At 59.3% G+C, this 25,169-nt stretch overlaps 1 protein-coding gene across 1 annotated transcript; it reads left to right on the forward strand.

The window, feature by feature from the left end:
* Nucleotides 1–16,606: 16,606 nt before the first annotated feature.
* Nucleotides 16,607–22,737, forward strand: LOC139703980 (secreted and transmembrane protein 1A-like; the record flags this gene model as incomplete). Its single annotated transcript, XM_071607221.1, has 5 exons — nucleotides 16,607–16,627; nucleotides 20,214–20,385; nucleotides 21,261–21,569; nucleotides 22,341–22,394; nucleotides 22,631–22,737. Coding segments are annotated over exons 2-5 (579 nt in total), but the record flags the coding sequence as incomplete, so codon positions are not given.
* Between the last annotated feature and the right edge of the window lie 2,432 nt (nucleotides 22,738–25,169).

Genomic DNA, 25,169 nt, shown 5'->3' on the forward strand with positions numbered 1-25,169 from the left:
CTGTGGTGGGAGCCTCTGTCCTGGGGGAGCTGCCCTGCTTCCAGCCCTTCAGGCCTGGGCCCCAGAACTGAGGGGCTGGGGCCCTTGTCCTGGCTGCTCACCTGGGGGGCCGGGCCGTGGGGGCCCCAAGGGAAGGTCAGGGACGTTCACAGACTCATCGCAGCAGTTACCTGCCTGTCAGTTGACTGTCACCATCACCTGCCTTCGGAACGCAGCGCTGACCATCATTGTTCCCGGGAGAAAGGTCAACTGCCCCTGATGCGGGAACAGGTCCCAGAACCGTGCCTGGCTGTGAGGAGGGACGCCAGGGGTGAGACCCCCAGAGACGCGGGCGACCAGGACATGTCTTGGATCGCGTGGGAGGGGTCCTGGACGTCCTGCGGGGCCCTGACTGCAGCACTGGGGTCTAGTCTGCCGTGGGAGGAGATCGGGTGGTGAATGCTGGGCACCGGGGCCTTTGGCCTGCCGATTCCTGTTCCTCTGCGTGTTGTTTGGTTTCAATAAAGTCACAGAGCTCTGCTTTGCGCCCTGCGTGGTCTCCCCTCGGCAGTCCTTACGGGCCCAAGGAGTCCCCAGTGTCCGAGCCAGGCCCCACCCCGCCCAGGGCCAGGAGGGGACACAGCTCAGGGCGCTGGCTCAGCCTCACGAGGGCAGTTCGTGCCACAGGGGTTCAGCCATGCTGTGAGTCAAGCCCACATGCAGATGGCCACCTAAACCAGGAGGCCCTGAGTTCGACGTGAGCGTGTCTCACAACTGCGTGCCCCAGAAGGTACACCAACCTTGGGGCAGACCAGGTGTGAGGGGTGTAGGGGTGAGATGGGCACACGCTTCCGCCCTGGGGGCTCTGCGCAGGTGAGGTGGCAGCCTGGGGGTCGGGAGCCTGGTGCGGGGGACGTTGGGGGTGTGGGTGCCTCCTCCTGCAGGGGACGGTCTGGAGCGTCCCAGCTCCTCTGCTGGCTGTCCCAGGCTGGATGGTCAGCGGGGCATGACCCCAGGGCTTCCTGCCGGGTCAGTCAAGGCAGCAGTGGGGCCTGGCGTCCAGCGTCCAGGGCCGCCTCTCATGCCCCTTCCGGCAGCGTCTGGGTCTTGGATCGGGAAGGTTTCTGATGCCAGTGCTGGAGAAGAGGCCGCCACTCCCCCTGAGGTGCCCCGCCACCCTAGGAGCTCTCGGTGACTGGGAGCCCGTGGGCCACCTGCACCTGGTCCTGCTCCCAGGCAGCCTCAGCAGGGTCTCGGAGCTTCTGCTCGAGTGGTGCTGCGGCAGCTCGCGGATCAGGAGGGGCAGCCCTGCCCCTGAGCCGCCCCCAGCTCTTCTTAAACACCACGTCACAAGTTAGGGTGAGGGAGATCAAATCCAACGCATTTCCCAAAGTGACAGGACTGCCCTGTGACCAGCAATCCCACTCCTACGCCTAGACCCTAAAGAGCTGGAGACACTACGGGCGAGCTCACAGCAGCACCGTCCGTGCTGACCGGCCCGAGGGGGAAGCCGCTCTCTGCCGTCCAGGAATGGGTGGCCAGCGTGGCGGCCCTGGCCTCAGAACAGTACTCAGCCGCAGGAGGAAGGGAGAAGGGCCCGGGCCACACAGACCCACCTCCACGGCACGCTGCCGCAAGGAGCCCGTCACCAGAGAAGGAGTACCTGAGCCGTTGGGGTGCAAGACTCAGAATGGGCAAATCCAGAGCAGGGGGCGGCTCCCGGGGGCTGGACAGGGCTTGGGCCTCCCTCCTGGGTGAAGGAAGCAATCAGAAGCCAGGTAGCCGGCTCGGTGGCACGTCTGTGGATTCACTAAGTGCCACTGCACTTCACTTCAAATGGTTGTTACTTGAAATTCACCTGAATTTTAAACAATCAGCTGCAAAGGTTCTAGCACAGGGGCCCAGAGCAGGCACACCTGGCTCCCTTCACAGAGCGCTGCGCTGAGACCCCGCTGGAGGGCCTCCCCTCCAGGGCAAAGCAGCCACTGCCACCCAGCCACACCCCAGCGCAGGGCCACCTGCTCTCCACTCTGAAGCTGCCACAGAGGATCAAGCTCCTTTGCATCTCGGTCTGGGCAGGCCGCTCAGGGGGAGGCTCTAAATAGCACTAGAACCCCTGCAGCTTGTCACAGGTCCACCGGGAGCCCCGTGTCTCATCAGGGGGGCTGCTGCTCGCCCCGTGAAGGCAGACCTGGAGTGGGCCTGTAAGGGACCAGGTCCCGGGTCTGGACACAGTGAGGGACAGACAGGGCGGGGGGGGGGGGTGCTGGGGCGGGGCGAAGAAGCATGAGAGATGCCGAGGGTGTGCAGAGTCCATCCCCAGGCGCATTCCAGAAAGATCTACAGAGAGCCTGCCGTGTGCTGGCAGCTCCTGGCCCTGGGAAAGGCGGAGGTGGGCACTGCAGGCCCCGGGACTCTGTGTGCTCTCACCCACCGTGGCTCCTTCAGTTGCAGCAGTAGCTCCTGCCTGTCGGGCAGGGTCTCGTGTCCTCAGTATTAGGCCTGGGAGCAGAGGGTGTGTCCGCATTCCATCTCTTGCAAGGCATGGTTTTGTCCGGAGGCCTCCCGCCATCCCACCCTGAAGCCTGGGGAACTTGGGCCTGTGGGCTCTAATCTCTTGGGCTGATGGAGCTGGAAGAGGGAGGAGACGCCCACTGGCCAGATCTCCCTGAGTGTTAGGCAGAGCATGTGGAGCAGGTGGCGGGTGAGTGGCGAGGGCTGCTGTGTCTGTATTATCCCCATCCCAGCCCCCTGGTGCCTGTGCACCATAGCCCTCCCTGCAAGCCCAGATCTGCGGTGTTGCTGATCTCAGAATCCTAGCTTCACCCATCATGGGGTGGTGTTCTCTTCCGTTGGCACAAAGAAAGCAGATGCTGCCCTCAGGAGTAGGTGTCTCCTCATATGGTCAGTGAGCTGGCTGGCCCACCCTCCTGGATGCTCCCTGGTCACCAGTTCCCTTCAGGGACTCCCCTCCTCCAGCTGCCCCCACCAACTCTCCAGTCATCTCTGGAATCTGTGTGACTTCCTCAAGACCAGGCTCAGGGCTGCAGAAGGTGGACGCAGCTGCTACCCTCTGGTGGCCTCGCCCAGCAGGTGCACTGACTGCCTGCCTGGAGGTGGAGGCACCAAAGGAAGTGCAGTGTCCCACACACTCCCCTACAGGGGGATCACTTTGCTGGGGCCACCTGGTGGAGGCTGCTGCTCAGGGGAGGGACCCAGTGAGTGTCAGGCCACCTGCACATTCCTGGGTTCTTAGAACCCAGATCCTCAGCAGGGAGTACACCGGGGGAGACTCCCTGTCCCGCCCTGAGAGCTCTGTGGCTGGCTCCAGGTCATCCCCCCACCACAGGGTGGCAGCAGGGAGCAGATGCTCTGCTGGGGGACAGTTCATGGAGTGCCCACTGAGGGCCAGGCTGCAGCCACTGGCAGAACACGAGGCAGTGACGCTGAGTCTTCTGTGACCTTCCCCACGAGGGTCCTGCAGGCCCCAAGCAGGCTCAGGTACCCTCTGAAGCTGGACCTGCTGTCTCAGGGTCTTGCGTCTGCAGCTGCTGCAGCTGCCCCTGCCCTTCCTGGGACACTGCAGCAAGGGGCAGAGTCCAGGTAACTGGTTGGGGCCGGTGGCACACTGTGGACCCTTGAGATCTAGCATAATCATGTCTTCCTGCCACATCCCACAGCAGCGCAGCCTGGTAGCCTGTCCCCCTGGATGCCCTCCCACCAGCTGTGATCTGAGGCAATGTCCCTCTCTCCCTCTCTCTTGGCCATAAGCCAAGGCTGCACAGACACAGCTCTCGCTGGCCCTGGGCACAGAGCCCGTGCTTGCCACGTGCCACGGCCTCCCCGCCCCCACCAGCCCTCAACAGTGTGAACTCACTAGTCTCACAGCCTCCACAGAGGCAGGGTCTACTTCCATTTGCATTTCACAGGTGGGGAAACCGAGGCACCAGGAGGGGCCGCTCCCCTCGGGCTGACAGGGGTGAGCACCCAGACCACGCTGGGCAGCTGCAGTCCAGCCCAGAGCTCTGACTGGGCTGCACGAGTCCTGGGGAGGGGTGGAGTTCAGTCAACTTCCCAGGGGTGTGCAGCAGAGGATGGCAGAGCTGTTCAGAGGGACAAATGAGCTCTGGTCCATCAGCTGAGAGAAAAGAGAAAGTTCAGAAGGCTAGGTTGTCTAGGGTGCCAGGTGTGAGAAATTAAAGGAGAGTTTTAACCACCCTTGGAGAAGACAGGTCACCCAAGCAGACCCAAAGGCTCAGCTGACACTCTGCACTCAGAGCAGCAGGGGACAGAAAGAGGAAGTCGGCAATGCCAAGGGGCAGCGAGTGCTCTCTAGGGCAACTGAGGCAGCTGTGGGAAAGTACTGTCACTGATCTAGGTGGGGTGCTCAGGCCTGGTCCTGAAGTGATGGTGGTGATGATGAGGATGGTGGAGATCATGGGGATGGTGATGTGGTGGTGGTGGATCATGGTGACTGTGATGGTGGTAGTGAGGAAGATGGTGGTGTAGTGTGGTGATGATGAAGATGATGGTGGTGACAGTGGTGGTGGTGGTGATTATGACTAGTGTGGTGGTTGATGATGGTAATAAAGATGATGGGTATGATGGTGGATGTGGTGGTGGTGGTGGTGATGGGGATAGGAATAGGGATGGTGGTGGTGATGGTGGTGAGGGTGAGTGTGGTGGATAGTGTTAGTGATGAGGATGGTGGTGGTGGTGGTGGTGGTGGTTATGGTGAGGGTGAGAGTAAGGGTCATGGTGATTGTGATGGTTGTGGTAATGAAGATATGGGGATGCTCATGAAGCTGATGGTGATTATGGTGGGTGTACTGGTGATAATGATGGGGATGAGGATGGTGGTGGTGGTGGTGATGGTGATGGTGAGGGTGAGGGTGAGGGTTATGTGATGGTGAGGGTGATGGTGAAGGTGATGGTTATGGTGAGGGTGATGGTGATGGTGAGGGTGAGGGTGATGGTGAGGGTTATGTGATGGTGAGGGTGATGGTGATGGTGAGGGTGAGGGTGATGGTGAGGGTTATGTGATGGTGAGGGTGATGGTGATGGTGAGGGTGAGGGTGATGGTGAGGGTTATGTGATGGTGAGGGTGAGGGTGAGGGTGATGGTGAGGGTGAGGGTGAGGGTGAGGGTGAGGGTGATGGTGAGGGTTATGTGATGGTGATGGTGAAGGTGATGGTTATGGTGAGGGTGAGGGTGATGGTGAGGGTGAGGATTTGGGTGAGGGTGAGGGTTATGTGATGGTGAGGGTGATGGTGAAGGTGATGGTTATGGTGAGGGTGATGGTGATGGTGAGGGTTATGTGACGGTGAGGGTGAGGGTGATGGTGAGGGTTATGTGACGGTGAGGGTGAGGGTGAGGGTGAGGGTTTGGATGAGGGTGAGGGTGAGGGTGAGGGTTTGGGTGAGGGTGAGGGTGAGGGTGAGGGTTTGGGTGAGGGTGAGGGTGAGGGTTATGTGATGGTGAGGGTGATGGTGAAGGTGATGGTTATGGTGAGGGTGATGGTGATGGTGAGGGTTATGTGACGGTGAGGGTGAGGGTGATGGTGAGGGTTATGTGACGGTGAGGGTGAGGGTGAGGGTAAGGGTGAGGGTGAGGGTGAGGGTGATGGTGAGGGTTTGGGTGAGGGTGAGGGTGAGGGTTTGGGTGAGGGTGAGGGTGAGGGTGAGGGTGAGGGTGAGGGTGATGGTGAGGGTGAGGGTGAGGGTTTGGGTGAGGGTGAGGGTGAGGGTGAGGGTGAAGGTGAGGGTGAGGGTGAGGGTGAGGGTGAGGGTGAGGGTGAGGGTGATGGTGAGGGTGAGGGTGATGGTTATGTGATGGTGAGGGTGAGGGTGAGGGTGAGGGTGAGGGTGAGGGTTTGGGTGAGGGTGAGGGTCATGGTGATGGTGGTGGTCATGGTAATGAAGATATAGGGATGCTCGTGAAGTTGATGATCACGGTGGTGGTGATGGAAAGGTCAGAGTGGCAGTTACGTCCAAGTCGGTTGAGAGTCCCGTGGTCTAGAAGGTGATGTGACCTGGATGTCAGGCTGTGCTGTTGAGGGGGAACAGGCTCAGAAGCATCACTGCTGTGGCCTGGCCATGCAGAGGGGAGTCAGCTGGGGAAACCGCAGAGCGCCCGGATCTGGGCAGCACTGGCGTGTGCTCCCCTGTGCTGGTGTGGCCTCGGGGCCGCCCTGGGCTCTGGCCTGCAGTGGGAGACCTGGCTTCAGGGGGCCATTTGTGAAGTTCCGTTCTGGTTGCTTCACGTGCTGTTGATTAAGTGAGGTTGTGAGAGCCTTTCGGCTCTTTCTCAGAGCCCTGTTGGTGGCCTAGCTCCTGCTCCCCTGCTGCTTAGGACAGATTAGTCCTGGAGACACCAGCTCCCCTGGGTCCCCAAGACAAGGGCACCAAAGAAAGTACAGTGTCCAGGTTGGTGGCCACGTCTGGGCCTTTTCTTCATCAGTTCTTGGGAGGCCAGGGCTTGGGCCCCTGGGTGAGGGTGAGGGTTCCCGGAACAGCATGGCAGTGGTGCCTGTTCTGTGCTCCCTCTGCGCTGCTCTGGAGAACGACGGAAAGCAGGGGGGTCCACCCTCCTCCCTCACTCCCTGCAGTGCCTGCCTTCTGGGACCCACAACCTGTAGGTGGCTCTGTCCGTCCAGGGGATCGGGAGGCCACTGTGTGGAAGCTCATGTGTGTGCCCTGGCCGAGACTCCCACTAGCGCTGTGTGACAATCAGACCTTAGGTCGAGCATAAATAACAGTGGGATTTGCTGATACCTATCATACCTGCCCAGGACAGGATGATATCACGTGGTCAGTGCTGCTCCCAGGCCTCCCTGCCCTCCCCTCTGGAAGATGGGTCATCGGACACTTAGAGAACCTCCTTTCACAAACAACACGAGCTGCATTTTCATCATCAGAAACCCAGAGAGGTGGGCTAGAGAGGCCAGCGTGGCCAGCTCACTTCTCCAGAGTCCGCTGCTTGCATTTGATGTGCATTTGCCTATTTTTCCTATGGGTATTTACAAATTTAAAATGTTTTGTTTTAAAAGAGAGATTTTTAAAAGGTGAGGTTTCTGTGTATCACTCCTACTAGGAAAAGTGGCTGCAGGAGGAGCAGGCGGGGGCCGGGCACCACGTCCTGCCACAGCTGGCTCGGTGCCCGGCCCTCTGGGGGCTGGCTCTCCATACGGCAGGTGCTTTCACCTCTGACAGACCCGAGCCCAGGTCAGTGAGGGCCCCAGGGGCCGTGCAGAGCACCACCCCTGAGCAGGAAGCAGGCAAGTGGCCTGGGTTCTCCAGGGGCCCTTCCTTGGGAGGGTCGGGAAGGACCCGAGCACCTGTCCTCGCTCTTCTGGCAAACACGTCTGCAGATAACTGGGGACCACAGTGGGTGGGCTTCCAGCCCGCTGGGGACCACGTAAGGGGCTGGTGGGGGCCATGAAAGACCCAAGGAGCCCCATGAGCCCTGGGGGATTCTCTTCATCAAAAAGGGCAAAAAGGTGGCTACCTGGTGAGGTCAGCATGGAGACCCAGTGGACACAACTCTGAGCAACACCTTGGGGCAGGATGGGGATGGGTGTCGGGTGGCTGGGAGGGAAGGGGGCAACAAGTACAGCCTTTGGAAATGCTGCCCTTGAGGCCCTGCAAGCCCTCTGTCCACCCAGCCTAGAGAGGAGGCTCTTCCCCCTGGCTGCTGGCCTTTTCCAGAGTACCTGGGAATCCAGGTACCTTGGGGTTGGGCTCTGGAACATTCCAGGGCTCCTGGGCTTTGGACGCCTCCCCATACTCTCCCTCTGTCTTCCCAAATCATACACGTCGAGGAGGTGGATGGAGGCGGACCCGGCCTCCATGCTCCCAGTGGCCTCCTGGCCTCTCTGTGTCCCACGCCCCCGAGCCTGAGGAGCAGGTGCTGCTGTGGGCCTGGGGGTCTGCCCCGGCCTCCATCAGCTGTAGGCCTGCCCCCTGCCCCTGCCTCTGCAGCTGATCCAGAGTCTGAGGGGCTGCCCAGCTCTCAGGGGCTGAGCTGTGCTGACCTGGCGGGAGCTCCCTCACCCGGGCCCCAACTAGGAAACAGGCGGGCTCCGTGCTGTGAGCCTGGTAGCTGGAGACCCTGCTTATAAGCCAAGTGTAAAGACAAAGCTTTTCTTCTCCATCCCAGCCCCCAGCAGCATGGCCTTAAGAAGACTAAAGGTGGCCGGGTGCAGGGCCCACGCCGGTACTCCCCGCAACTCAGGAGGCTGAGGCAGGAGGATGGCAAGTTCAAGGCCAGCCTGGGCAATGGAGCAAGACCCTGTCTCGGAATGAAACATAAAAAGGGCTGGGGGTGCGGATCAGAGGTAAAGCCCTGGGTTCAACCCCAGGACTGCGAAGGGAAGAGACAGAAGCTAAGACAAGGAGGAGAGCAGCACAGGAAGCCAGGGGCCAAGAAGGACACACTCTGGGCCCACGGCCCACCAGCCTGGCCCCCCATGGCCTCCTGCCTGTGGGTACCAGCTCATGGGCCATCAGTCCTCCACACCGAGAACTGCACACTATGAATCACACTTTGTTGTTGTTGTTGAAGGCAGTGTTAAGTATGCATTCCAGTTTAATGTGTTTGCTCTGATGTGAGAGCAAACCAAAGCTGCCCAGGGCGCTGGGGGTGGGGGAGTGGGCTGGTCAAAGCTGCCCGATCAGCTCCGCCCCAAGGACCCTCTGCAGCTCCAGGCTGCTCTGAATCAGACCTCGCATCTCTGGTTCCAGATGTGCCAGCTGCCTTCGCCATGGACCCACCTGGGGACACTTGAGGACTCGGAGGCCATCATGAGGGCACCTAGGGCTCCTGGGCCAGCACAGACCCTTCCTTACCCACTAGCAGACACCTGCTCCAGGAGAGGTGGGGAGCCTGGGGTCCCGTCCAGCTGCGTCCCTTCTCAGTACAGACAGAGACGTGCCTTGAGCCCAGGGGCCCTCTCCTGCATCCTGCTGTGATCCAGAGCTTGAAGACCCACAGCTGGGGAAACCAGGGGCCGGAAGGAAAGACTGGGCCAAGCCCACGAATCCCTAGCAGAGAGGCGATTCTGGAGATTGGGGCCTTGGTGGCCAGGAAAGCACCTCCTGGCCCTGGGCATCCTGAGCACAGGGCTGGGCAGTGCAGGGCACCAGGGCCCATGTCCAGGCCGGGTCAGCACCAACATATTGTCTCCAGTGGCTGTTTCAGTCTGTGCACAGCCTGTGCACCCCAAATCTTCCAGACCTGCGACAGAGGCCCCCAACCCCCGAGACCCCATCCCCTGCCTGGCTCCTGGGAAAACTGGGAATGAATGCTGATTCCTGAAAAATTCCCCCGACAGCTGGGCGCAGCGATGTGCACCTGTTATCCCTGCAATTTGGGAGTTTCAGGCAGGAGGATCGCAAGTTCAAGGTCAGTTTCTACAATTTAGCAAGACCCTGTATCAAAACATAAAAAAAAGGGCTGGGGATGTGGCTCTGGGGTTCAGCGCCCTTGGTTCAGTCCCCATTACTGCACACCCACACCCACAGAAGACATTGTGGAGACTCGCCGCCTCTCCAACCTCTGCCCCCATTTTTGGTGAAGTTGATTGCATCCCTGCATGTCCTGAGCCCCCTCTTGGCAGAGACCGTGGCGGGGGGCTGAGGCACCCCAGCATGTTCCCTCCCTCTCCACTGCCTGCCCGCGCTCCGGAGGCCAGCTGTGTGTGTGCCTCCTGTGACAGCGCCTGTGTGTGTGCAGGGGTGTGTGTGCAGCTCGCACCTGTGAGTGTGTGCACCTTGGGCAGGCACACCTCGGGGGCTCCTTGGTCTCGGGTCCCAGCTGGTGTGGCTGCTTCTCTCCATGTGCTTGGTGACGTGAGGCAAGCAGGGAGGGTGGCCACCAGCCATGCAGAGACAGGAGGGCCAGCTGTTGGCCAAGTCCACGGCTGGGGGCGGTGAAACTGGACGTTCATGTCTTCTGCTCGTCTTTGACTTCTGCAGCTTCTAAGTTGCACCTGCACTGCTGTGGAAATAAGAAGCCAACAAGGGCGCCTTCTCATTCTTTTTGCAGCCATCGAGAGCATCAAGGACGGCCAAGGAGGTGGCCCATCCAACCCAAAGTGGCCAATGCACAAACAGGGCTAGGCATGGGCCCTGTGGGTGGCACCTGGTGTGTCCCAGACTCCATCCCATGAGGGGCATCACGCAGGGCATCTCATAGACGTCAGGCCAGGCCCAGGCCACCCAGCCACTCCTGACTCCTGCACCACCATCAGCAGCAGCTGGCCAGCTTACCTCCTGCTTTACCTCTTTCTGTGACAAATGAAACTCTCTCCCCCAAACAGGACAGTGTCTGGCAGCGGTGGCCACACAAGCTCCCAGCTGGTGTGGAAGGTGACCTGCCTGTCAGGGACCCTATGGCTGGCCCAGCAGCTGACATTTGTAACAAGCATGTCCACGCCTGGTCACATACATCTGGGCTCACCCTGTGCCGAGCCTGGGCCTGGAAGAACACGGATGCTGTGTCAGCCCACTACATCCCCCGGTGGCCCTGGCCAGAGGCCACCTTATCCTGCTGAGCCCTCTGTGCAGCCAGGCTGGGCCCCGGGTCAGCTAGCTCCCACCTGGGCATCTCCTCATCCTGAAAACTGGCTGTGTATTCAGTGTAGCGAGGACCCAAAGAGAGGCCAGGGACGCAATCAGTGCAGCTAGTGGCCTGTGGACACGGACATCATGCTTGTGTCATGTTGAAATAGCTGACCCCAGAGTCATCTGGCACCACTTGAAGCAAGTCCCCAAGGCCCAAGTGATATGTGGGAAAGTGTCCCTGCAGCCCGGGGGCCTCTGAGGGCGGGGCGGCATGTGTGCCAGTGTCCCCCTGGTTGGAGCTGGGATCCAGGGCCTGGCCTGAGAGCTCGTCCTCCACCCAGCTGACGCAGGACGGGCTCCGTCACATGTGGCTGAAAAGTCAAGGCTCCCTCGCGTTGAGAGTTTGGGGAGACGGAGCTGAAGTGTGAGAGCTTTGTGATCAGGGAAGTCTCCAGGAAGATCGATCTGGTGTGTGTCATCTACAAATCTGAGCCGCGTGCAGATCAGGAAGCAAGCGTGTGCCACCAGGAAGCCAGCCAGGGCCGGAATGTGAGCGCCCGGCAAGGCCTGACTGCTGATTACGCTGCTGGAAAGGGGCAGCGGAAGAGGCGGAAACGGAAGGGGCCGTGTGGACCAGGGCTGGGTCCAGGCAGAGTGGAATCTGGGTTTAGGGTCTGCTTCTCCGTCTGTGCTGAGTCTGGACTTTTCTGGAATAAAACTCTGTCCCAGAGCAGGGTGGGGTGACTCTGCTCACCTGGGCTGGCAGCCTCAGGAGGGCCCGGCCCAGCGTGGCGTCCCAGGGTACTGGCTGCCAGTCACTCCGCAGTGACAAGCCAGGACGGGTCTTGCTGGAGCTCAGGCACCCGGAAGCTCCTTGGCAGTGCTACCACGAGATTCGGAGCGAGGTGTAGGTCCCTTCCACGCGTCTGAGGCTCCAGGGGCCTCCACAGATCCGGTGTGAAGGAAGGGCCCCAGCAGGCCGAGTCGTGAAGAGGGGTCCCCGAGAGGCATGCTTAGCCTCGGTCCGACTCAGGGCTGGGTCCCAAACCTGAGGCAGAAAAGGCAGCTTCACTGTCCCATGGCACCCACCTTGCAGGAGAGACAGCACTGGGTTTGGACACGTGTCCCTGCAGCAGCAGCAGCGAGCTCAGGCCCAGCTGTGAGAGCAGACAGGCCAGAGCCGCATCACCAGGACCAAGCAATGGACAGCCCCCCTGCTGTGTCCCCGAGTGAGATCGGCAACCCTCCTGGGGCAGGTCCCAAGGACGCACTCCCACACTGGGAGTGCCCTTTGCAGGATCCCGTGGTGGAGGTCGGAACAACCCAGCACGGGAGGGCTAGGGATGGAGGATGGCCTCACGGGATCTGAGCACAGCCAGAGAGGAAACCCAGGGCCGGTGGCCATAGAGCAGGTCCTGTGAGGAAGGTGTGGACAGGCAGCTGGGGCACGGTGGACGGAGCACATGTAGTTCTTTGCTTTTATTTGCGTGCAGAAGGTCTGCAGGGCCCAGGAAGGGAGCCACTGCAGGAAGGAAGACACCCTCTTCCAACAGAGGCCATTCAGACCCTTGGTCTCCGAACCACTTAACACATTCTGAAAAAACCAGAACCCTGAAATACTCAGAACGTCCAGCACCGACGGCTTGGGTTTGAGGCATCCTGGGCTTCCCCTGAGGCCCAGGACTTTGGGAGTTCCCTCCCTGCGTGGGAAAGTCAGGAGGCACTGTGAGGGGTAGGTAGAGGGCAGGTCCAGAGTCGGGGTCCCCAGGGGAGCAGGGCTACCTGCCATGGTCCTGCTGGGCCAGTAAGAGCCCAAGGGGCACCAGACAGGAAGGCTTCCCACGGCAGCTCTGGCAGCCGCCACTCATCCCTGTGTGGGGTGGGGCGGGCGCTCCAGGACACACCCACCCACACTGGGGACTGCGGCCAGGGATCGCTCTGCTGGTCCTCAAAGCCATCCTGGTAAAGACAAAACAAAAGGAAAAAACTCCAACGTCCTTCGTGAGAGCCAAGCGATGGCCTCAGTCCAGTGGCCAGTGCTCAGCTGTGGGGGCCACACTGAGACCACACCTTCCAGTCCTGATGCACCAGGGATCTGAAAGGTCACTGCAGTCTGGCGCGGTAGTGCCATTAGTGCCGTGACTGGGGACTCGGTCTTCTCCCCCACTCGGAGGCACACACCCTGGGGTAGAGCTACACTCACCTGTTCTTTCGTAATCCTACCCCTTTGCCCTGTTTGGGATAGAATGTTCCATGGAAACTCCCTTTGTGTGTCCCCTTCTCTTGCTCTGCCCTTGGGTGTGGCCTTCCTAGATGTCAGTCAATCTGCTGACAGCAGACATCAGGAAGCTAGACTCAGCCCCCCAAACCTGACCCCCTGCCTCATTTGAATGGCTTCTCCCCAATAAAAGGGTTCAGCGCGTCTCTCTCTCTCCCTCTCTCTCTCCCTCTCTCTCTCTCCCCACAGACCCCTAAGTTCAGAGGAGCCATCACAGGAAGAGGTCTCTCTGTCTCTGTGTGGTTATTCTGTGCACCCAGTTCACCTGGAGTGACCCTGAGTGTTTTAGGAAGGTGACACTCAGCAGCATACTCCGGCCCTGCAGGGGCTCTGCACCACAGCCCAGGGCCACAGCCACAGGGACCCAACACAGAGCCCCTCTGGGGCCTCCCAAAACGGAGCATGGACCTGGTAGCCTCAAACCCCGGTGGGGTGGAGTGACAGCTGGTGCCCTCTCTTCTCTCTCAGGCTCTGCAGACGCCCACCTGCTCCTGTCCCCCGGAGCCCCTGGAGAAGCTGGGTTGGTGAGGCCCCCATGCCTCTGGCCTGCTACCACAAGGCAGAAGCAGGGGCCTCCAGGATGCCAGCGAGCCCTGGGCACGTGGGGTCCCCAGCTGTGCTCCTGAGTGCCTTTGGAGGCGGGCCCTACAGCTCCCTCCTGAGCAGAGCTCAGGGATGTCATGGAGGGCAGCAGGAGCACCCCGGGGCCATGTCAGCCAGGATGGAGCAGGGAGGAGGAGAAGCTGCTTCCCATGGGCCTGCAGAGGCCCAGTGCCCGCCTAGGACGGGAAGGGGGCAGCGGGGAGGCAGAACTATGAAGGTTCCAGAACTGCTGAGAAACCGTCCCGCTCACAGCTCTCAGGAGACAGGACACAGAGCCCCGGGGCCAGCCCCAGGCCTGTAGGGTGTGGGAAGCCCTGCACTCGAGGGCTCGAGAAGCTGCCTGAGGTGGTCCAGGGCAGAACCCTGTACACACGTTCAGTTCACCAATTCACTTTTCTGGCTAGAGCAGAAGCAAGGTTCCAGAAAAACAAGACAAAAAACCCATAAACTTATCTTTAAAAAGTAGTTGTTTTTCTTTTTCTCATTTTTTAAATCAAAAGACTGGGGGATGCTCTGCAGCCCAGTGGAGGAACTGTCTGGGCCCAAAGACCCAGAGGCATTCATGGCCCCGCCCATGTCCAGCTCCCAAATCCAGCCCGCTGACCTCCAGAGGACTGCTGTTCTGAGCAGTGGCTCTCAGAGAAGACCCCAGACCCTCACTCTGCGGCTCCTCGCCCTGCCTGGGCAGAGGTGGAGGGTAGCTGCAGATCTCCCAGGAGGTGAAGTGCTTTAGAAGAGCAATTAACTAAGTGAAAAATCAAGGCTAGATTAGATACAGCAATCAAACGAAGTGGCAGGTAACCACAAACACCTGTCCATAATAGCACTGAATGTAAATGATCTCCACTCCTTAATTAAAATACCTAGATTGACAAAGTGGATTAAAAACAAGATCCAACTAATATGCCACTTGCAAGGCACTCATAGGAGAGCCATGAGCAGGCTACAGGTGAAAGGAAGGGAAGCCTTCCATGCACACAGAGCCCCAAACAAGCAGGAGAAGCTATTCTCATATCCGAAAAAGCAGATTTCAAGCAAAATTAATCAGGAGAGACAAAGCAGGCCACTCCATATTGGTAAAGGGAACATTCAGCAAGAAGATATAATGATAGTAAATATTTATGCACCAAGTGTCAGTTTGCCTAATTTCATTTAAAAATACTCATTGACATTAAATTCCAGACAGACCTCAATACAATGATACTGGGTGATTTCAACATGCCTGCATCACCAATAGAGATACAGGTCATATCCAAACACAGAACCAGTAAAGATATTTCTGACCTAAATAAAACTATAAATCAAATAGATGTAATAGACATCTATAGAATATTTCACCCAAAGCCAGTTGAATTCACCATCTTCTCAGCAATTCATGGAAACTTTTCCAAAATAGACCATATTCTAGGTCACAACATGAGCTTTAGCCAATGCAAAAAAACTGATATAATTCCATTCATCTTCTCATCATAATGGGATTAAACTTGAAATCGACAGCAAGATAAATTATAGAAACCATGTAAAAACATGGAGATTGAACAGTACTCTTTTAAATTAGGAATAGATTCAACACAAAAAAAATTCTCAGAAACCAATGAGAACAGAGACACAACATATGAAAACCTTGGTGACAGTGGGAAGGCAGTGTTAAGAGGCAAGTTTATAGCATTGAGAGCCTACATAAAAAAATGTTCCCAAATAAATAATGTAATGTTTTAAAGAGGCTCATTTTTATCTGGAAATTAGTTGTCGTATTCATCATAAAACAAGGTCCTAGCAAAGCAAGAACAAGTCTGTAGACGTCAGGAAGTAATTAAAGATCAGGATCTAAATGAAAGAACTTGAGAATAAAAAACACAAAGGATCAAAGAAACAAAGAATTGGTTCTTTGAAAGGATAAACAAGTTTGATAAACTCTTAGCCAAACTAACCTACAGAGAAAAAAGACCCAAACCAACAAAATTAAAGGTGGAAAAGGAGATATCACCAGATACTTCTGAAATCCAGAGAATTAGAGACTGTTTTGAAAATTCATACCCCAATAAGCTGGAAAACGTAGAAGATGTCGACAAATTTCTAGACACACATTATCTGCCCAAATTGAACCAGGAAGATATAAAAAACGAATTAATATTTAGTAATGAAACTAAAACAGCAATTAAATCCTTCCAACAAAGAAAAGCCAGGCCCAGATGGATTCTCAGCTGAGTTCTACCAGACCTTCAAAGAACTAACACCAGTCCTCAAATCACTCCATGAAATAGGCAGGAAGGGACGCTCCCAAAGCATTCTATGGAGCCAGTACCACCTGACAGCAGAACCAGACAAAGGCCCTAGGAACCAGAACTGCAGTGGACCAGTGGACCAGTGAAGGCGGATGTGAATGAGGTTGGCAAGCCGCATTCCAAACACGTCAGGGCTGGGCTGGGCTCAGCTTGTGGCTCAGCGGTAACGCACTCGCCTAGCACGTGGGAGGCCCTGGGTTCCATCCTCAGCACCGCATAGAAATAAATAAAATAAAGGTATTGTGTCCATCTACAACTAAAAAAAAAAAACTTCAAGAAGATAACACACCATGATCAAGTGGGCTTCATCCCAGGGATGCAAGGTGGGTTCAACATAAAAAAAAAAAAGAACAATAAATGTGATTCACACACAAATACAATTATGGACGAGAATCTCGATCATTTGATGGTCATGCCACACACCACCCCTGCTGTCCACCCAGCTGCCTGCGCCTGCCACCCCCCAGCACTGCCTGACAGCCACCCGCCTGCCTTTCCCCCAGCCTCAGCCCTGAGGCGCCTGGTGGATCCTGAGCAGCCACACAGCTCGCCCAGGGCACTGGGGGACCCCGCTGGCCTTGACGCCTGCAGAGCAGGGAGCCCACGGGCTCCCCAGAGGAGCAGCCCTGAGCCCTGGGCAAGGGACATCCCGCCCGGCTCTGCTGGAGGGAGTCTCCCCTGCCCCCCACAGGCTTTGCAGTGCACGGCTCTGACAATCAGCCTTGGCAAGAGCGCTACCAAGAAGGTGGCACGTTCTGAGGACACGGCATAGTTCCTGGAACCCGGTGGCTTCCCAGAACGGTCTCCTCCCTGCTTAGGACCTCCCCTGGCCCTCCCTCTTCTGGGCAGAGCAGAGAAAGCCCTGGCGGGAGGCCCCAGGGGAGCAGAAGGAGGAGCAGGAGAGGAGCAGCAGGCAGCAGGTGAGGGGCTGGCGTGGGCAGGCAGAGGACCACAGCTGGGCACCTGGACACTGCGGGATCTGCAGCACCGTGGGCAGGACTGTGGGGATGGGGCCTCCTGTCCTGGCTGCAGCCCCTCCAGGACACTCAGCCCCTGGCCGCCTCCTGCTCAGATGGGCCTGGGTCGCTCAGGGCTGGGGTCTGGCCAGGTCTGCAGGGCACAGGGGTGCAGGGGGATGGGCAGGCTGGGGGGACAGGACCCCGTCTCTCCTGGATCCCCAGGTGGGCTCTGGGGGTCCTCTGGGGGTCCCCCACTTCCCACCTTATGTCACTGCGGAGCTGTGCTCCAGGGCTGAGCAGGACCTCTGGGCAGGACACACACCCCACTGGTGCTCAGCATGTGCACACACCACACACACTGACACTCGTGCACAGATGTGCACACACACTCACACTGGTGCATGGTGTTTGCACACACCCTACACACTCATGACACACGCATGGCGTGGCACACACACACTCATGACAGGCACTCTGGGAGTTTCCAGCAGAGCCGCCGCCCTCCCCACAACTCTTCCTTCTGGCTGGACTGCCTGCACTCTCTACCTACTCCCCCAGGGCCCACCACTTCCCTGCCAAGGAATCAGGGTCAGGGCTGGCGCTCCTCTAGGGCAGCTGGGCAGGCATCTCAGGAAGGGAGGCCGGAGGTGGCCGGGGTCATCCCACACTCTCCCATGCTGTTCCCAGGGGTGAAAGTGGCACACTCCCAACAAGAGTGGGGGTTTTTGGAGGCAGTCGCCCTTCCTGGCTACTCCGGGTGGACAAGATGCTCCCTGGGCGCGGGGTCCACATGCCCGCTGTGGCTGTGGGGCTTGGTGTTGGAGTGGACACAACCACAGGGCCAGAGGCAGGAAAGAGGCACCAGCCGCCCCGGGAGTCAGTGAGCCAGGGCCACTGTGCACGGGACAGTGACTGGACACTGCAGGAAGCGGCTCCCCAGCCAGCCTCTTGCCTGGTTCTGAGGGGCTAGTGCTCCACTGTGCTGGAGGACACTGCCCACGTACCCAGCTGGGCCTTCACCTCCCCTGAGTCCTGGAATCAGCCTGTGGGCCTGGGGTGGAGGCAGCCTGCAGTGGGGCAGAGCCTGAGGCTGGGCCCTCAGGAGCGTGTCCTCCTCACACGGCCAGCAGGGACCTTGGCCTGCCCTCTGCCCCTTACCTGAAGACAGTGGGGGAAGGCTACCCCTGATGTGCAGGGGTGTCTGCAGAAGGAGGCCGGGCAGCAGAAGGAGGCAGTTACCAGAAGGAGGCCGGGCAGCAGAAGGAGGCCGTGTAGAAGGAGGCCATGCAGCAGAAGGAGGCCATGCAGCAGAAGGAGGCCGTGCAGCAGAAGGAGGCCGTGTAGAAGGAGGCCATGCAGCAGAAGGAGGCCGGGCAGCAGCTGCAGGAGGCAGAGCCCAGGGCCTGTGGCCTGGGGGAGGTGCAGGTCCACTAGTCACCAAGGGTCCACCCAGAAGGAAGGCAAGACCTGGAAGAAGCCCAGGCTTCCCGAGGACCGGCCCCATGATAAGGGGTGGCCCTGGGGTGCCCAGTAGGTGGACTTCCAAAGGACCCACCAGGGCCCCAGGGGAGACGGCAGGCTGTGCCCAAGGCTTGTGAAGAGCCCAGCACCCACATCATGCCGTGGCACGGACAGCAAGAGGCCAGGGGCTCCTCCCTCACCATCAACCTCCAGCCCAAGGTGTCTGGGGAGGGGCCAGGTGAGGAGCCAGAGATGGCAAGAAGGGCATCAGGCCAACCCAGGTCCTTCCAGAGCTGGAGGGGAGGGCAGGCCCTGGGCAAGGGCACAGCTCTGCAGACTCCTCCCAGGAGGCCCCCTGCACGTTCTGGTTGAAGCAGGACTCGGCAGCTGAGCAGGAGCCACCGGGGCAGCAAGGAGGCTGTGGGGGCTGAACCCCTGACCAGTCTGCACGCCACCTGGGCACCTGGGTCCTGGCTGAGCCTGCCAAGGTGGGGAGAGTGTTTGTGAAACTATCCCAGGGACAGCAGCTCTGATCTCAGGTGCTGGGGCGTTGCCACGCCCCTTCCTGGAGCCTCGTGGGGTTCCCAACACTGACACTGTGGGCTGCTCCTGCCCATCCTCACCGTCGGCACACGGAGCCACAAATGGATCAGGCGCTCTCACACTCAGGACGGGCCTGGCAGGATGGGCAGCCCATCGCCAAACTCCTGGGTCTCAGAGAAAACGGGTTCAGGATCGTGTGGATGACCTAAGGCAGGCCAAGGGGACAGGGCCTCCCTTGCAGGGGCTAAGGCAGATGACAAGCTGCTCGCTGGGACGAGGCGCTGGCAGAAGCCCCCGCTGAGCCTCAGCACATTCAGGGAGAGGGCAGGAGTGAACCTGCCACTTGCCCTTTGTGAGTGACTTCCAGGTGGATTAGAATGTTTGGCAAGCCACAGCTTCTCCGCCCTTCTTCTTCTTCTTCTTCTTTTAATATTTATTTTTTAGTATTTTTAGGTGGGCACAATATATTTATTTTTCATTTTTATGTGGTGCTGAGGATCGAACCCAGCGCCCCGCGCATGCCAGGTGAGAGCGCTACCTCTGAGCTGCAGCCCAGCCCACACAAAGGCACCTTTCACTGCTCCAAACTGAGCAGAACAAACTCATACTCAGGCCAACTGGCCTCTGACCCCACTGAACCCTGCAAGTGGTGTTGGTGGGTCTCATTTCAGGAGCCATGGCACAGGCCTGTGATCCCAGCAACTCAGGAGGCTGAGGCAGAAGGATCCCAAGTTCCAGGCCAGCCTCAGCCACATAGAGAGGCCCTGTTGCAGAATAACCAATAAAAAGGGCTGGGGACGTGGACTGGGCTGTGTCTCAGGAGTAAAGCTCTCTCCTCGCAGGTGGGAGGCACTGGGTCTGATCCTCAGCACCACATAAGATAGAAAAGACAACGTGTGGTCATCTACAACTAAAAACATATAAAAAGGGGGTGGAAATAGTTCAGTGGTAAAGTGCCCCTGGGTTCAATCCAAAGAAAAAAGAGTAATAAAGAAAAAAGAATAATAAAAACAATTTTCCAGTTCATACAGGGAGCCCCCCTGGAAGGTGCTGACAGTAACAAATCTGGCCAGCAGGACATGTGTCCACGGAGGTCCAGACTCTGGCCCATCACACAGCTGTGGACACTGGCTGGGTGTGCAGGAGCTCTCAGGATAGCATCAGTCAAGTGGCTGTGAGCTGCTCCCTGTGCCCCTCTAGGACACGCAGGTGGGTGGTCCCTCTGAGTGCAGCAACTCCAGGCCAGCTGCAGGGGACCACCCAGTTCCGCCTGTCCAGGGGACAGACGTTCTCCTGTCTTCCTGTGATTCCCTTGGTTCCTGTGGCTGGGGCCTCACACATTATGAAGCACAGGGACAGGAAGGAGGGTGGCTGCTGGGGACCCAGACACTGGGAGGAGGCTCAAGCATGGAGGACACAGCTCGTCCAGGGGAAGCTTGGCCCCTGGGCTGCCCAGCCCCTGGCCAGGTGGAGGCCGCTCCCCTGCAGCCTGGGACCACCTGGGGACTTCTGACCCCCCGGTCTCCCTCCCTCCCTTCCACAGGGAGTGTCCCAGAAACCGGTATCCAGGACAAGGGACCCCTGAGGCCTCCCCCATCAGCCAGCCATGCGGACCTGGCCCTCTGTGTCCCCCAGACGCATCCCCCAGCCCTGCGTTCCCAGCATGCTCGGGATCCTCCTGCTCCTGGTGGCCTCCCTGAGTGCTCAGAACACAAGTAGGTATTGGGACTCTGCCCCTCTGCCAGAGAAGGGCTGGGGACACAGGGGTGGGAAGGGCAGACCAAGGTCAGGCCCAGAACTGACCCACCCCAAGTGACGACTGTGACCCTGCAGACCCAGGCCCATGGGTGAGAAGCCAGCAGGAGACCCTGGGTCTTAAAGGGGCAAGCCCCGTGCACCCAGGACAGCAGGGCAGGCACCCCAGCAATGCCTGCTGGCCACTGCCGGAGCATCAGGGGTGCCCAAGACCACGTCCAGGCTCCAAGGCAAAGAGGATCCCTGAGAGTTGGGGCGGGTGCCATGGCCAGGGGACGAGAGGCTCCACAGGACGGAGGACCTCCCAGCAAGGTCCCTGATCCACCCTGGTCAGCAGCCTCAGCATCACTGGGCCTTAGACAAGCAGACACTCAGAGCACTAGAAGGGAAGGTGCAATGCACAGGGTCCCCAGTGAGTCCCCGTGCAGCTCTCCAGATCCAGGTTGGCTGTGCAGAGAAATGCCCCCAGGGCCACCCAAGGCACCAGTGTCCTGGCCACTCTGATAGCCAATGGGGACAGCAAGAATTTGGGTCAGATCCCCCAGGAGGTGCAACTGGAGACCCTAACACCACAAAGACCTCCCTGGGGCCCACGTGGTGGCACGGCACAGGGCAGGGAGCTGCAGGAACATCTGGCTGACCAGCTGCCTCCTGCCCAGTGACCAGCTGGTGGCACACACGCCTGGCACACGGCCTCCCTCCCTGCGGTGTGTGTCTGACTGCCACCCCAGCTCTGTGAGCGTGAGTCACATGTAGAGTCCCTGGAGGCGCTGACACCACCCCTGCCCCGCCCAGGCCCCGCCCTGCCCACAGTGTGACCCTCCCCTCCACACAGGCTGGGACAGGCCCTCTTGCACAGAGGGCGTGGTGTCCGTGCCCAGGGGCCAGCCGGCAGTGATGGCCTGCAACATCTCCAACACCTTCTCCCGCATCACCATCTGGCTGCGCGCCCACGGAAAGACCGTGACCATCTTCGAGGAGCAGCCCCCGGGACGCTTCTCCAGGGGTGGCTGGAAGCTCCAGGTGCACGGAGGCCAGGCCCGGCTGGTGGTCACAGCCGCCCAGGACGCCCACGCGGGACAATACGTGTGGCAGCTGCAAGGGCTCCAGAGAACGAACAGAGCCACGTATCTGAATGTCTCAGGTGAGGCGGGCCCGGGGCGGGGCCAGAGCCAGGGCCAAGCGGGAGGGTGGGCCAGGGGCGGAGCATGGGGAGGGGCTGGGGGCAGCAGGGGGCTCCCCACTGGGAGGGGCAGCGGCCAAGGAGCAGGAGCAGAGCAGAGGGCAGAGTCCAGGGCACAGACCCACAGGCGCAGGCCTGAGTCCTGACCACACACAGCAAGCAAAAGAGTCCCTGGCCCCCAGCTCCTGTGCGCTGTCCTACCCTCTCCAGACCTGCCCCGCCCAGCGTGCCCGCTGCACAGCTTCACCCTGGACCCCGTCCCCATAACAAGGGCAATTTCTCCTCAGACCACTACCACCCCCATTGCCCTCCGGTCCTCACCCAGACACACCCGCCCAGCACCTGCTCCATTCCCCCACCTGCTCCCTTCCCCCACCTGCTCCTCCAGTTGTCCACAAAGTGAAGGGGCCACGGAAAACGTCCCCCTCTCCTGCGGCTCTGTGCCCCCAGGCCTCACAGGGCCCGCAGGTGTCCTGGGTGCCATCGCTTCCGTGCCCAGTCAGGCCCCTCCCAGCCTAAACCCACTGCCCACCTCATCCTTTCCTTCCCTACAAGATCCAAGGTCCCCATGCCCCCCACCGGTCTAATCCACCCCTGTCACCTGAGCCCAGCTGGCAGTGTCTGTGATCTGGCCCCTGGAGGGGACCCAGGGAGCCCTACCCCTGCTCATGCTGCCCCAGAGGTAGAGGGACATCAGGGCTCTGTGCCAACGTGACAGTGTCTCCCCAGCAGAGTCTCAAGACCAGGAGGAGGCCGCAGGCCTGAGGCCGTCCACACCTCCCTGGGGTAGGTGCTGCATCCCTGTCCCTGGGGTACCACCCCTCCCCTGGCTCCTCAGTGCTTGGCCCACCCCAGGGCCACTGTGCCACCTACCAGCCTCCCTCATCCCAGTGATGTCCCTGCCCAGGAGGGTGGGCTGGGCAGGCAGGAGGCGGTGGGGACACCACTGTGGCCAGTGAGTCAGTGAGTGATGCGTGGAGTGACCAGCGATGCAGGTGACTCTGCCCACCTGTCCTTCCCAGGCACTGCAAGCCAGGTCCCAGGCTCAGAGAGGCTGCAAGCCAGGTCCCAGGCCACGCCCCAGGCCATGGTAGGGGCGCTGGTTGCTGTCCTTCTCTTGATCCTGGTGGTGGGCTCCCTTGGCTGGTGTTGGCACTGACGTTCTCTGAAGTTGGTGCAGGTAAGAGGCCTCCATGTGGTCCAGGGCAGGGTGGAGGTTTCCCTGCGTCCTGTACTGGGCAGTGGGCCCCTGGGTCCTGCACCCCCAGTGGCTCAGGGACACAGTGGGCTCCCAGGCCACATTTCCCCAGGCCCTTACTTGTCCTCTGGACACCCAGGAAAGCAGCAGGAGGGGTGGTCTCCCTGCTCCTCCCAAGACTCCAGGACAGACCTGTTCTCTGAGCCCAGGGGGAAGTGGGTTCAACTCTGCTGGGCTCAGAACCCGGCCTGGGCTCTGTGTGTGCATGCATGTGTGTGCCTGTGTGTGTGTGTGCTTGTGTGCACGTGTGTGCAGGGGCATGCATGCCTGCAGATGCAGCGCTGGAGTGTGCCTGTGTCATCCCTGAGTGTCTGCATGGCACCAGGGTCTTGCCCGGCCCTCACTCTGCCTCTCTCCCCAGCTGAGAGGGGCCAGCTGGAGCCCAGCAGAGCTCACCTAGATCAGGAGCTCAGCTCCTGCAGCCGCACAGTGAGAGGAGCATGCCCTGCACAGTCCTCTCCATCCCTCCCACCCAGACAGAGACCCGCCCCTGTGGTCTCCAGCCCCTCTCTGCTGCCTCACCTCTGTCCAAACATGGGGAATCTCAAACTGCACAGCCTTTGATTGACAGGATCTGCCCTGCCTCTGCTGCTTATCAAGGGGGGCCCTGGCTCCTCTCCTGCTGCTGAGCCCCTGTGCTCCAGGGGCTCCCCACTCCCTGAGAGACCGCAGAACAAACCAGAGGACCTCCAGCCTTGGCTAAGTGGACCGTGGGCACACGCCTGTCTTGACCAAGAACAGAAATAAGTTTTGTGGACCCTGCTGCCAGGGGCCCAAGGATCAAGATGGGGGGCTCCAGATGTGAGATGCCATGTGGCCCCATACCTGGACCTCCTGCAGGAGTCCTTGGGAAGGAGGTGGGAGGTGGGACAGGTGTCTGCTGGCCAGCGCTGATCCCCTGGGGAGGATGGTTGTGCCTGGGGGCATCCCTGGCTCAAGCCTACCACACCTACTGCTTTTAAAAATCTCCCACACGGTAATCCTTAAACAAATATAATAAACTAACTGAGAAGCACCAACCCACTGGGAAGTACCGGTGTTCTCTTGACAACCACACAGACCTGCCAGGAGTGGTTGGGCTGCGAAGGCTGTCATGGCCAGGCCTTGCTCTCCCCAGTCTCCCCAGGGTCCTCAGGGGGACCCTGCCTGGGGCCTGGCCCCCAGAGCCAGCAGCCACAGTCCCAGTGAAAACTGGAATTGCAACTGCTCCTTGGCCAGCCCAGCCGGCTACATCTACAAATGGGTATTTGCTGGCTTTCTGTTCTTATAATGGTGACATTTCTCTAGGACAGGGCCAGCAAATGAGTTGTCTTCCCAGTTTGGGCCAAATTGTGATTAAATTCATTTTCCCTTTTTACATCGTTCTCTCTTCTTTCATTTTCTTCTCCAGTGCTGAGGGTGGAACCCAGGGCCTTGAACATGCTAAGCACACGCTGGGGGGGGGGGGGGGGCGGGCGGCGGCGGGGGCTCTCATTTCCACCTGCACAGGAAGCAGCACCAGGATTCTGGTGGGCCAGTGCCCCCTGCTGGTGTGTTGGCTGCACGGCGCCCAGGTCTTCACGAGTGCACCCTATATGGAGGGACCTGGGGGGACTGTCCCCCTCCCTGCAGACTCCAAGCCCAGGTGTTTTGTCTTCTACCCTGAACACAAGTCTCCACTGCTCTGCCACTCCTGGTAAACAGAAAAGGAATTTGTAGGGGATGCTCGGACTCAAAGTCTGTTGCTCCGCTGGCACATCCTCTGCAGGGCACCCGCAGGCTCCTCTCTTCCTTGGCTGTGGGCCTTGGAGCCATTCAGGGTTCTTCTAGGACTCTTAGGGGTTCTCAGCTGTTTGTCTGCTAGGGAAACTGGACCCTGTCTTTGGGGCTAAACTCTGAACTTATTTAGGTTTCTGCCCTTGGACTAGTCAGCATGGGGAATGTCCTCTTGGGCCCAAAGAACAATCTGTTTGCTCACCAGCATCCTGTTCCAGACTCGTCCACCCAGCCAGCCAAGAGACTGGGAACCTGAGGGGCGGAGGCTGATGCTGCAAGCCGTGGGCACAGAGGGACAGAGCCAGCAGGCTCCAGGATCCGGCCTTGTAGGACACTGCACCTGTGGGGATCCCAGTCTCCCAAGGGTCCCCAGGTTCCCGGGTTCCCCAGTCTCCCCAGACTCCCCAGTCTCCCCAGATGACCCAGACTCCCCAGTCTCCTCACTCTCCACAGTCTCCCCAGTCTCCCCAGACTCCCCAGACTCCCCAGTCTCCCCAGACTCCCCAGTCTCCCCAGTCTCCCCAGACTCCCCAGACTCCCCAGTCTCC

The sequence above is a fragment of the Marmota flaviventris genome, unplaced genomic scaffold, assembly GCF_047511675.1.
Source record: "Marmota flaviventris isolate mMarFla1 unplaced genomic scaffold, mMarFla1.hap1 Scaffold_1462, whole genome shotgun sequence".
Lineage (NCBI taxonomy): Eukaryota > Metazoa > Chordata > Mammalia > Rodentia > Sciuridae > Marmota > Marmota flaviventris.